The 13808-nt window shown below is 40.2% G+C and overlaps 1 protein-coding gene across 6 annotated transcripts in view; it reads left to right on the forward strand.

The window, feature by feature from the left end:
• The window catches only part of cacna2d3a (calcium channel, voltage-dependent, alpha 2/delta subunit 3a), an 807750-nt gene that overhangs the window by 560586 nt on the left and 233356 nt on the right, over nucleotides 1-13808 (forward strand). For all 6 annotated transcript variants that reach the window (XM_059649881.1, XM_048547899.1, XM_048547901.2 and 3 more), the window contains 4 exons: nucleotides 2554-2637; nucleotides 4019-4090; nucleotides 5706-5767; nucleotides 5868-5935. In XM_059649881.1, coding sequence (XP_059505864.1) covers nucleotides 2554-2637; nucleotides 4019-4090; nucleotides 5706-5767; nucleotides 5868-5935 — 286 coding nt within the window. The remainder of the gene's footprint in view (nucleotides 1-2553; nucleotides 2638-4018; nucleotides 4091-5705; nucleotides 5768-5867; nucleotides 5936-13808) is intronic.

Consider the following 13808-nt stretch of genomic DNA (forward strand, 5'->3'; position numbering starts at 1 on the left):
ACACTACCACCTGCATGCTTTCCACCATCCTGTACTTGGAAGCAGATTTCCATTCCTTCAGTGTCGCAGAATCAAAATCCTGGAACCCCCTCCCTAACAACATTGAGAGTGGACCCATGTTAAATGTACTGCAGCAGTTCAAGAAGTTCACCTTTTTGAAGGCAACCAGATACATCCTGTTAATGAATAAAACAAAACACAGTAAAAAAGGTATAAAAATGAGAAGAAGAAGAATCGAAAAGACAATTCTTCAGGGCATTGAAGGACATCATTCAGGACATATTGATAATGACATGCATTCAATACGCACAAGGCACAAGTTAGAGATTTTGGGATGATATGTAGTTAGTGTAGAAGTGAGCAAGCCATAAGATAGAATTGGAGAGTTTGCAACTGTACTGTGACTAAGGGCTTGTTCAAATTCCATTGTCAGAGTGGGAGAGGGAATAAAAGCAAACTACATTGCAGATGTGAAGAGAAATGTTGTTTCGGTGATACCTCAGATTCAGAGAGCATACCTGTCATTAGACTTCAACAATACCTCAAGTTTCCACACAACCAGGCTATGCCAAAAGTAGCAGCAAGTCAGGGAAAATGGAATCAACAGTATTGGCATGCATTTGGAATCCAAAGAGAATTAGTTTAATATATAAACTGAAAAACATTTTGGATTATCCAAGGTCTTAAGTGAAAGATATTGTTGGTGATGGTGACAACAGTCTATGTGGCAATTATCACAGGTGATGATATAATTAATTGAGATGATGGAATTTGGAGTCCACCAGAGCTAATAGAATACACATTGGAGAATTAAGAGAAAGCAGATTCTAGAAGAATAACAGAATGCTTTTATTCTGCACATGAGTAAATGAAGCCCTCATGTTTCATATCTGATGATTAGAATAAATAATGCCATGGAAGATGGAGAGAGAAAATTATTAGTCATCAGGAGTCTAGTTTCTTGTGAAATCTAGAGTGAATTAGAACAAGATGAGCATGTGGAAAGAGTCTCCTTTTTTATTTCAAATAATCTACATCAAATTTTCAAAACCAATTCTTTAGCTAACTCAAAAATGATTCAGTTATTATAAATAAACTTATTCAGTAAATGATTAATAAAACTGGGTGAAAACCAAACTATATTTGGGAATTAAACAACATCCCCTTAATCACAAGTAAGCACATTTATATAACAAACAAAATAATGCAGTTCTACAGAAATTATAGGTGTTTTAAAAAGAAAGCAAAAGAAATTAACTCTCTCCTCACCCCCATGGGTCAAGGGTCTGAACTCAAAAGATAAAAATGATTATGATTCCCTATTGGAGAGTGCTGGAAAATCTTCAGGCCAAACTACACCTCAGATGGAAGATCAGTTGGACTTAAATCTTTATATAGAAGTCACAGGTCATTTTTCAGGGTTTATGAATTAATGCTATTTGAAGCTTTCTCAAAGAGAGATCTGTACATCTTATCTCACTGTAAAGTTCCACCTCACTGCTTTTAGCAGAGAGAGCTTTTTTTTCCTGGAAGCTTTGGAGAGCTGTTTCTTCTATTGACATATCTAGGTTTCCTGGAAAAACAGAAACCAACTCTAGATCACTGTTGCTTGATACCCTAATGTACACAGGACCCGTCTCTTCCAAATCAAGCTACTTTAGCAATTAAAGTAATAATCCAAATCTCTTATCTTTCTTAAAAAGCTTTGTTTGTCTCCTTTCTAAAGTTACTTGATTTTTTTCAGGAATTATCAGGCAATTCATAATCTGTATTACTTTGGATATAGTCAAGAAATCCCTTCAAACCTCAGTAAACTTTTTTAATCCAGAATGTCCAAATAGTTCCATATTTCAGTTCCCCATAGTCTTTACATTTAGATGTGTATTGCTAACATCAGTAACCCTAGGAAATAGCAGATGGTGATAGAATGATATTTGAATCCCCATTAGAGGGAAAGGACCAAGTAATGCATACTTCTACCAGATATCAGTCACCCCAGTTTAACTGGTTTTATATCTTGGCTTTATCGGAGACCTGAAACACAGTTTTCATGTCAGTCATCTGGTTTTTCATCCCAACAGCTGCAACTGTTTTCCCACTTGATGGTGGATTGATCCATCTTGATGCTAGAAGCTTTATTCCCACCGGGATGTCCAGCCCAACAACTTTCAAAACAATTTCAAATTGTTAACTCGCTTAAAGAAACCACATCTGCAAATGATGCTGTTTGACATATGCCAATCTTTTGTGATTAAGAGGTGTATCTGAGAGAAAATAATGAATTCAGTCTCTGACCCAGTCACAAAATTTCGGATGTAGCTTCCAATGGACACAGATATATCCTCCTGAACTGTGTCTCATCTCTTTGCCATGAATTACAGGTGGAACATATTAAGCACATTAACCGGATCATTTGTTCAAATGGTGATTGAGTTACAAGCAATAATAAAAATGTCAATTTCCTTGCCATTGTTTGTGTATTCTTCATTTTGGATCAGATTGTTCTGAACTTAAAACTTAAATACAAAAATGTTTTGTTTGTTTCAAAAAAAGTATGAAGAAGGAAAAAGAAGGAGAAACCCCAATTACAAGAGTGTTGACCTCTCTGAACTGGAATGGGAAGACAAGGATAACATTGTAAGTCCCTGTTTAGTTTTGATGTTCTTTAGACTGCAAGATCATAGGTCAAATTTTCACAATGTCAAGAGGTTTCCATGAGCAATTAAAAATCTTGGAGAGAACTACATGCAGAGATGATGTTACAGTTCTTTATAAGAATTTGCAAAAGAATTGACACTGTGACACATACACAACCAGATTCCAAAAGCTTAGTCAAAACAAGAAATGCCTATGAAATGTTTCAAGGAAGGAAAGAGAGATTGAAAGGCAGACAGATTTTAAAAAGCTATTCTTGGAGGTTAGGGTCCAGGTAATTGAAAGCACAACCACCAAATGATAAAGCAATTACAGTTGGCAATATTTGAGAAAAACAAAGTTGACAGAACAGACACCTTAGATCTTTCAGTCTGTGAGAAATTACAGGGATAGGGAGAATTGAGGCATTGGAGCAATTTGAAAACAAAGATGAGAATTGTAAAAGACAAGCATCACTTATTTGGAAGCTAAAACAGGTCAACAAGCACAAGATAGATGGACAATCTGGACTTGGTGCAAATTGGGACATGAGCAACAGAGCTTTGATTTTCTTCAAATTCATGGAGAGTAGAAAGAGGGAAATTGGCCTAGGTGCATGATAATAATCAGGTCTAGAAGTAACAAAAGCCTGGAAAACAACTTGAACAGCAAATAAACTGAGAATGAGGGCATAGTTGGGCAATGTTACGACGATGGAAATAGCTCACCTTTGTGATGATGCAAGATGTGTCCAGAAGCTCATCTCAGGGTCAATAAAACATCAAGATTGCCAAGAGTCTGGTGCAGTCAAAGACAGTTGCCAGGGAAGGAGAGAGTTTGGTCACAAGGGAATATTATTTATGGCAGGACCTGAAGACAATGGCTTCTGTCTTCAATATTTAGTTGGAGGACATTTCAATTCATCCAGACCTAGACTTGATAATAGCCAAGATCATGGAAAGCACAGGATAAATCAAGAGAAACAATTTAAAATGTAGAAAACTTGAAATCAAATTTAAAATATGAGGGTGGAGGGTAAAATGTAGACAGAAAATGCTGTCTCAGTGCAGCATGTCCATCAATTCCAAATTATAAAAGGATTGGAAGAGGTACTGCTGTTCATCTCATCAGCACGTGCTCTGATTAATTTGCATGAACTAACCTACTCCCGGAAAACTCCATTTGTCTTCTGAAACAGCAATGCATTAACAATGGATAGCATGAGTTTTAACATTAATTTTTCTCCCCATTTTAAGAAACCACTTGAGTAAAAAATTGAGTGAACATGTTTTGTTCAATTGTAGACCATTGTTGTTAGTAAAAGCAATAGTTCACTTTCCATTCAGAGCTTCTGAGAGCATTGATAATTTATATTATTTTATAGCTGCGTAATGGTATGGTAAATCGCAAAACAGGAAAATTTTCCATGGAGGTGAAAAAGACTGTTGAGAAAGGGGTAAGACATTTCTTTTTCTCAGATGAACAAAACAAAAACTTTAAAATAAAACATTTAATCACTAATGCTGAAGAAGTTGTCCAATACTTTTAAAGGAAAAAAGTCATTCGCTCATGAATGCTTTGATTTGTTTAATGGCATACCTACGAATCTTGAATTGTTGAGAGAATGAAAGGTAAGATAAAATACCCCTTTTCTAATTGAAATCTTTTGTATTGTGTGCCGTTAGGAATTCACGTTAAGTGATATTGCTTTTACAGGTCAAAATATAAAGAAGGGTAATTGTAAAATAACCCATATTGTAGGAAGTTGGTCAGATCCAATTTACTGCATATTTCATGCTTCATCTGATTTTACTGTATGGTGACTTCAGTGGAAGTTTAACGATATTAAAGTGATAGAGAACATTTTACATTGATTCGACAAGAGAATGCCAGAAATGGAAGACACCGTTTTAAAAGGCAGATTCGATATATTTTAATTATTTCCATGGAGTAGAGATGTCTGGGTAGAGAGGTTTTTAATGTTTTGAAACTTTTGATGGGGTAAATTCCTCTAGTTAGCACCAAGGAACTATCACTAAAAGAATTCCTAGAGGTATACGATGTGGTTGGAGTAGAGATCATTGCACCTTTGAAGAGAAAAATTGAATGAACGTTTGAAGCAGAAGATGATATATGGCCATGTTTAGATCGTTAGTAGTGGTATTTGTGTTGGATTGTTTTAACAATAATCTGGCACAGTCAGGACAGACAAAATAACCCTCTTCAGTGCAGTGAGCATCTATACTCCTTTTCTTTACAACTGAACATATTTTGTGTAAACCCTGTAGCCAACTCAAAACCATTAACACTATTTGTTTAAACTGTATTTCCACTGCTGATGAGCAATTGTCTCCAGGTCATTTTTATGACTTTGCATTATAATTGCCACTTTCATGTTAATTGAACTTCTGATAGGCAATGTTCACATAAGAATGTTTAAAACACTCAGATTACATTCCAGTTTTCACTATTACTGCACAGGCAATGATAGCACAGTCAAGTAACTGCTCAAAAGGAATGTAGTATAAGTGCACTAAGCACTTGCTGGTGAACTTTGCTTTTTATGTATCGATTTATCCAGACCACTTGGCAAGTACATATTTCAGAGATATGTTCCGATGGTGGAAGGCAAGATTAACGCTATGATTTAGTATGCTGGCTGAACAATCATGGACAGAATATATAACAACGTTCTAAGATAATGAAATGAGGCTGGATGAACACAGCAGGCCCAGCAGCATCTCAGGAGCACAAAAGCTGACGTTTCGGGCCTAGACCCTTCATAACCACTTTTTCCATTTGAGTCGTATTGTTAAGATTCCATTTTATGTTGGTTTAGGGTTACTTCCTTGGTTTCAGTCAATGATACAGACGAGCTTTCCCAGACTACATAAAAATATTTTTAAACTAACAGATTTACTGAAATTGCAATTATGTTTCAGCAAAGGTATCAGAAAAGTTGCATTAATCTTCTGCAATGGTCAAATGACAAGTAGTGAAACAAAAGCATATACAATCTCTACTAATTGGTAAAGTGTCAGTTACTACGACTGTTTTATTTTTCATGTTAGAAACGCGTCTTAGTGATGACAAATGATTACTATTACACAGACATCAAAGGCACTCCATTCAGGTAGGTTTCATCATTTTCCAAGATTCTTTGGAATTAGATTCAAAATGACAAGAGCATTTTTGGTAGCATCATGTAATTGTTTACGATCTCCTCTGTACAGTCTAGGTGTGGCTTTATCCAGAGGACATGGCAAGTACTTCCTCCAGGGAAATGTTACACTGGAAGAAGGTATGATTTAGTCTACGACATGGAGCAAAATTGTTGTAACTACTAGAGAATACAAACTGAGAACTGTAGATTGTAGAAGTAATAATATCCCCTGTTTTGAAAAATCATTTGATGATTCAATTCATTCTCACAGTTCATGTTACCCTTGTTTATATCTATGTGCAGACCATGAAAATAAAATAATTATCTTCTTCATTGTGCCATTTCAACTCACCCCATCTATTTATAATTTTTTTTAAACTAAGTCTTTACTAAGATGTTCTGCTGATGGTGTAACTTCTGAAAATCTACTTATGTCTAATCATACAAATTCACGGTGATGATGTTTAACCTGAAGCAGAAAGAAAGTTTTGTAATTTATTTACAATACTTGTGGGATTCATAATTGTTTTAAGAATGTTTGGAAAGAACTTGAGCTTACATCAATTACAAAGGGATCGATTGTAATTTGCTTCAGTAATGAGAAGCACTGTTTCATACCACCTGGCAACCAGTACCAATCATACTGAAGTTATGACAGACAATAAGTGACCAAACACAAAGGAGAGCTTGAAGCTCAATAACAGCTGAAAGTGATCAGTACACAGACGTTAACGCAAAGAGAATTTATACGTAGCCTGGAAAAGGGGGCAAAGGATTTATGTGAGAATGAGACAACAAATCTCTCCAAAAGTATCAATTTTCTCTCTGGCAGTGAAAATAAAAATATATATAGACACTCATGTGGAAGTGAAGTGTGAAAAAAAACTAAAAGAAACTATTTATTAAAATATGATGCAAATAGCTTAGATATGTAGAGGAGTTCTGGTTTCTATAAAAAGAGGCACAATATGAGTCAGCTGCTGTTGGTTGGGCAGGTGTAATGGAATTTTGGAAAGCTGCACCATCAAAACTAACATGACTCAGTTTAGAGAAGGCCAAGCAGTGTTCATCCAGCTTCACACTTGGTTATCTTGGATTCTCCAGCATCTGCAGTTCTCATTATCTCTGATCCCAGTTTAGAGAACGCCAGGAGACATGCGCTATCTTGGCCCAAACCCATATCTGGAGACCTGGGATGGGGTATCTTTGCTGGTAAATGAGAGTTACATGACAAACCCATGGAGTTATAAAGTACTGTGTCAGATTACACATTTTGCCGCATTTATGCGGTGAATTGCTACGATTTTGAGAGACATAGCTTTCTAATATCTGCTATTTAAAGTGAAGTTTGTCTTTTTGAAATATCATTTGCTTTTTGATTCATGTCTGTTCATGTAAAAGAAAGAAAAGTTACAAAAGTCCAGTCTCATTCGATAGTTCCTTCATTTGTGGGGAGGAAACTTTAGTTATTTTGGTTTACACAGGGGGATCATAATGAAATGGAGGGCTTCATTCGGGAATTGAATCAAGGAACTGAAATGGATTTGCTGAAAACATCCCATGTTTAAACAAGATTTCATATTTGCTTTTCTCATATGTGGGAAATCAACATGAATACCTTTGAGGTTCAAGCCATTGTTGACAGCGACAATGTGACAATCAGAGATTTGAAACGACTGACAAAAGTTGATTTACAGCCCAGAGCAGGACTCAAAGGGATTAACATAAGAACAGGAGCAAGACATACAGAAACCTTGAAGAGGATACTGCCAAACCTGCTGAGTTCCACCAGCTGTTGTTTTTATTCCAGATTTCCAGCATCTGCAGTATTTTCTGTCAAAATATCCTGCTTCCTCCTCCCTCGGATGATATAGTTTTCCAGTAATGGTCAATGCTGTTCACTTCAATGCCTCCTCAGTGGCGATTTCCATTTCATGGGTAAAATAGGAATTCCCCTATTCCCTATTGGATTGATTGGCGACCATCCTATTATCACTTGTTTTGGCCTCCCATAAATTGAAATAAGTTCTTGAAGTCTATTCAATGAAAGGCCTTCATAATTCTCAAAGTTCCCAATACATTACCTGTCTTCTCCTCTCTGAAGAGAAGAGCCTTGGCTTGTCAAATCATCCCTAATTATAAATATTATCATCTCCATTATCATAGGCAAAGATGATTGGCTTTGATGAGTCCAAAAATGACTGATGAATTCCATTTGGGATCTGCAAACTTTATGGAATGTTGGAGGTTGGTTGGCTTATGGAATGTACCACTGTATATTTTTAGTTCAGGTCATGGATTGTTCATCACTCTCGATCATCCTTTTCCTTTTAGCATTCCTACGTCTCAAAATGCTACAGTCCTTCCCCTTACCTCCATTTGGTTTGGCCTAGGCGGATGGTTTCCCAGGAATTGATGTCAATATTGCATTTTGCTTTGTTGGCATTCAGCACATCTTTCAATTGCTTATTTTGCCTTACTGTGGTGTGCACACCATGACTGAGCTGGAAGAAGACGACTTAGTTCATGACAATATGTGAGCAGTAATCGTGTGAATGGATGCATTTCAGAACAGATCCCTTATGGTGTTAAGATGAGAGTGAAACAAAATTGGCCCATGGTCCCCAACTCTGTTTCAACTTTTAGTTGTTTTGCTCCATTTTTTGTCATTCTTTCCTGGGTTTGTAAACCATTAGACTTTAACCTGTCCATCTAATTCCAAGGTAAGACCAATTCTTAAGAATTTTCCCCAGCAGAGAATTTTAAGAGAGTGAGCAGATTGGTACCAATGTGCACAATGGCCTCCATGTCGTAGGCAGAGGAAGGGATGAGGTTCTCCAGAGAAAATATCGGAAATTAAATTGGTGGTTAAAAGGCAGGACCTCAAGGGTAATAATTTTTGGATTATTCCTGCCAAGTGATAGTGACAGTAGGAATAGGAGGATAGGGAGATGAGTGCATCACCGAGGAGCTGGTGCAGGAGGCAGGGATTCAGATTTTTGGATCATTAGGAACTATTGTGGTAGAAGTGACCTTTACAAGAAGGAGGGGTTGCACTTGAACTGGAGAGGGACTAATATCCTAGCAGGGAGATTTGCGTGTGCTACTAAAATGAGAAAGGAGGTGGGGAGAATGTGGGAACAAAATAGAAGGTTGAAGCTGCTGCAATAATTAAGGAGAGCAAGTTAAATAGGCAAGACGGGCAAGAGCATGGTAGAAAACAAAGTAAGGCTTATGAATTCAACTTAAGAGGCCTGGTAGATAAGGTAGATGAATTCAGGGGCATGGATGGGAACTTGGGACTGAGATATCGTAACTATTACAGAAACATTGCTGAGAGATCGACAAGACTGTTAGATCAATGGTCCAGGCTATACTTAGAGAGGATATTCCTGGGGGCTATCCCATTAAGTTATATGGTGGAACTAAGAAATAAGAAAGGGATAAATCACCTTGATGGGATTTTAATATAGGCTCCCCAATAGTCAGTGGGAATTTGAGGAGCAAATATGTAGGGAGATCTCAGATATCTGTAAAAATAACTGGGTTGTAGCAGTAGGCGATAGGAACTTATGTTTAAGAAAATTTTATCATTCGACGTGTGATGTGCTGACACAAGAAGGATCAAGATTTGATCTTCTCTTGGGAAATAAGACAGGGCATGTGGCTGAGGTGTTGGTGGTGGAGCACCTTGGGACCAGTGATTATAATTCTATTAGTTTCAAACTAGTTATGGAAAAGGATAGGCTGATCTGAACGTTAAAGTTCTTAATTGGACTAAGGGCAATTTTGATGGTATCAAACCGGAATGTTCAAAAGTTGATTGGGGATTGCTGTTTGCAGGTAAAGGGACACCTGGCACTTGGGAAGCTTTCCAAAGTGAAATAACTAGAGTTCATACACAGTACGCTCCGGTCAGTGTAAAGGGTAGGGCTGGTAGGTGTAAAGAATATGGATGACTATAGATATTGAGACTCTGGTTGAGAAAAAGAAAGAGCATTGGTCAGGTATAAATAGTTGGCATCAAGTGAATCCTCAGGGGAGTAGGAGTACACTTAACAGAGAAATCAAGAGGGTAAAACGGGGACTGGAGATAGCTTTAGCAAATAGGACATAGAGTTATAGAGTCCTACAGCACAGGGACAGGCCCTTTGGCCCAAGCAGATCCATGCCAACCAAAACGTCCATCCTCGTTAACCCCAGTTCCCTGCACTTGGCCCATATCCTTCTCAACCTTTCCTAGTCATGTATTCAAACAAATGCCTTTTAAATGTTGTTAATATACCCGCGTCAACCACTTCTGCTGGCAGTTTATTCTATATGCATACCACCCTTAATGAAACAAAGCTGCTCCTTTGGTTCCCATTTATTCTTTCTCCTCTTACCTTAAGGTTAAGGAGAATCCAAAGAGATTCTACATGTATATCAAGAGCAGAAGAGTAACTAGAGAGCAATTAGGGCACATCTGTATGAGATTAGAGATTGGTAGGACTGTCTACGTGTGAAATTACATGAAATGGGTGAGGTACTTACAGAATATTTTGCCTCAGTATTTACTGTGAAGAATGACATGGATGCTAAGGAGCCTGGGGAAATAAATAGTAATACCTTAAAAGAGAGAGTCCACATTACAGGAAGTGCTGGATGTCTTAAAACACAAACATAGATAAATCCCTGGGACCTGATCAGGTATATATCTTAGAACATTCTGGGAGGCTAGAGAATAGATTACAGAGGCCCTCCCTGAGATATTTGTACAGTCACAGGTGAAGTGTCAGAAGACTGGAGGGTGACAAATATTATGCCATTAGTTAAGAAGGGATGCGGGAACAAATTACTGCAGATGCTGGAATCTGTCCTGAAAATAACAAATGCTGGAGATCACAGTGGATCAGAATGCATCCATGGAGGGATAGCAAGAGAACATTTCAAGTCTCTGACTTTTTAAATCAGACATGAAGTGGTGTGGAGGGGACAGCATTTATGCTTATAGTTTGGAGGTTGAGGGTAGTGGGTGTAGGGTGCTGGTGGAGAAAAGATGTTGATGGCTCAGATAAAGTGATTGGAATGTGACAATGACAGAACAATGGTGTGTCTAACTGCCAGACTTGAAAGAGCAGTAACTGGGATTGGGGGAGGGGAGGACATGATAACACGCTAAAAGGGAAGAAATTTAAAGATAAATAAAAAACATAAGAACTGTGGATGCTGTAAATTAGGAACAAAAACAAAGTTGCAGGAAATGTCAGCAGCTCTGGCAGCATAAGACCATAAGACATAGGAGTGGAAGTAAGGCCACTCAGCCCATCAAGTCCACTCTGCCATTTAAATCATGGCTGATGGGCATTTCAACTCCACTTCCCTGCACTCTCCCCATAGCCCTTGTGTAGAAAAAAAAAAATCAGAGTTAACATTTCAGGTCTGGTGACACTTCCTCAGAACTCCATTGAATAGATAGAATCCCTACAGTGTGGAAACAGGTCCTTTGGCCCAACAAGTCCACACCAACCCTCAGAGCATCCCATTGAGACCTATCCCCTTGTAACCCTCCTAATCTACACATCCCTGAACATTATGGGCAATGTCCCATGGCTAATCCACCTGTCCTGCACATCTTTAGATTGTGGGAGGAAACCAAAGCACCCAGAGGAAACCCACGCAGACACAGGGAGAATGTGCAAATACCACACAGACAGTCACCCAAGGGTGGAATCGAACCCAGGTCCCAAGCGCTGTGAGGCAGCAGTGTTAACCACTGAGCCACCGTGTCACTTAGAGGAAGGAACAGAGAAAGGGTCATGGGACCTGAAATGTTAACTGATTTTTTTTCCCCCCTCACAGATGCTGCCAGATCTACTGAATTTTTCTAGCAACTTTGTTTTAGTTCACAACTTAAAGATGTTGAACTCAGTATTAATTTAAGGCGGCAGTTAAATGTCTAGTCTGAAGATGAGATGCTGTTCCTCCAGTTTGTGCTGTGAATCAATGGAGCATTGCAGCATGCGAGGAACAGACATGTGGGCATGCAAGCAGGATGCTATGTTAAAGTGACAGGAAGGTCAGGATCATGCTTGCACACAGACCAGAGGTGTTCTGCAAAGTGGCCACCCAGTCTGCATTTGGGTTTTGCAACGTAGAGTAGGCCACACTGGGTGCAGTGAATACAATTCACAAGATTGGAGGAGGTACAAGTGAAATGCTGCTTCACCTGGAAAGACTATTCTAGCCTTTAGACGGTCAACAGGGAGGTGGTCAAGGGGCAGGTATTACAGCTTCTGCAATTTTATGGCAAGGTGCTATGGAGAGAGGGTTGAAGTTGGTGTTTGTGGAATGGACTGGGGTGTCCTTGAATGGATGATCTCTGCAAAGTGCAGACATGGGTAGTGAGGGGAAGATGTGTTTGGTGTTGGCGTTCTGCTGGAGTTGTCTGAAATGACAGAAAGCGATCCTTTGAATACGGAGTCAACAGTGCCGCTTAGAAGGTGACATCACCTGAACAGATGCGAAGTGGAAGAGGGCTGAAAGAATGGGATAGAGTCCTTGCAGGACGTGGGGTAGGAAGAGCTATAGCAAAGGTAGCTATGGGAGTCTATGGCTTTGTAGCGGATGGCAATGGACAGTTTATTCCCCAAAATGGAGATAGACAGGTCAAGAAAAGGAAGGAAAGTATTGGAAATGTACAATGTGAAAGTTATAGAGTGGTGGAAATTGGAGGCAAAATGAATGACATTTTGAGTGACAACCAAGTGTGAAGCTGGATGAACACAGCAGGCCAAGCAGCATTTCAGGAGCAGGAAAGCTGACGTTTCGGGCCTAGACCCATCAGAGAGGGGGATGGGGTGAGGGTTCTGGATAAATAGGGAGAGAGGGGGAGGCGGACCGAAGATGGAGAGTAAAGAAGATAGGTGGAGAGAGTATAGGTGGGGAGGTAGGGAGGGGATAGGTCAGTCCAGGGAAGACGGACAGGTCAAAGGAGGTGGGATGAGGTTAGTAGGTAGATGGGGGTGCGGCTTGGGGTGGAAGGGATGGGTGAGAGGAAGAACAGGTTAGGGAGGCAGAGACAGGTTGGACTGGTTTTAGGATGCAGTGGGTGGAGGGGAAGAGCTGGGCTGGTTGTGTGGTGCAGTTGGGGGAGGGGACGAACTGGGCTGGTTTAGGGATGCAGTTGGGGAAGGGGAGATTTTTGAAACTGGTGAAGTCCACATTGATACCATTAGGCTGCAGGGTTCCCAGGTGGAATATGAGTTGCTGTTCCTGCAACCTTCGGGTGGCATCATTGTGGCACTGCAGGAGGCCCATGATGGACATGTCATCTAAAGAATGGGAGGGGGAGTGGAAATGGTTTGCAACTGGGAGGTGCAGTTGTTTGTTGCGAACTGAGCGGAGGTGTTCTGCAAAGCAGTCTCCAAGCCTCCGCTTGGTTTCCCCAATGTAGAGGAAGCCACACCGGGTACAGTGGATGCAGTATACCACATTGGCAAATGTGCAGGTGAACCTCTGCTTAATGTGGAATGTCATCTTGGGGCCTGGGATAGGGGTGAGGGAGGAGGTGTGGGGGCAAGTGTAGCATTTCCTGCGGTTGTGGGGGAAGGTGCCGGGTGTGGTGGGGTTGGAGGGCAGTGTGGAGCGAACAAGGGAGTCACGGAGAGAGTGGTCTCTCCGGAAAGCAGACAGGGGTGGGGATGGAAAATGTCTTCGGTGGTGGGGTCGGATTGTAGACGGCGCAAGTGTCGGAGGATGATGCGTTGTATCCGGAGGTTGGTGGGGTGGTGTGTGTGTGAGAATGAGGGCGATCCTCTTTGTGCGGTTGTGGCGGGGGTGGGGTGTGAGGGATGTGTTGCGGGAAATGCGGAAGACGCGGTCAAGGGCGTTCGCGATAACTGTGGGGGGAAGTTGTGGTCCTTGAAGAACTTGGACATCTGGGATGTGCGGGAGTGGAATGTCTTATCGTGGGAGCAGATGCGGCAGAGGCAGAGGCAGAGGAATTGGGAATAGGGGATGGAATTTTTGC

Source organism: Stegostoma tigrinum, chromosome 11, assembly GCF_030684315.1.
Source record: "Stegostoma tigrinum isolate sSteTig4 chromosome 11, sSteTig4.hap1, whole genome shotgun sequence".
Taxonomy (NCBI): Eukaryota; Metazoa; Chordata; class Chondrichthyes; order Orectolobiformes; family Stegostomatidae; genus Stegostoma; species Stegostoma tigrinum.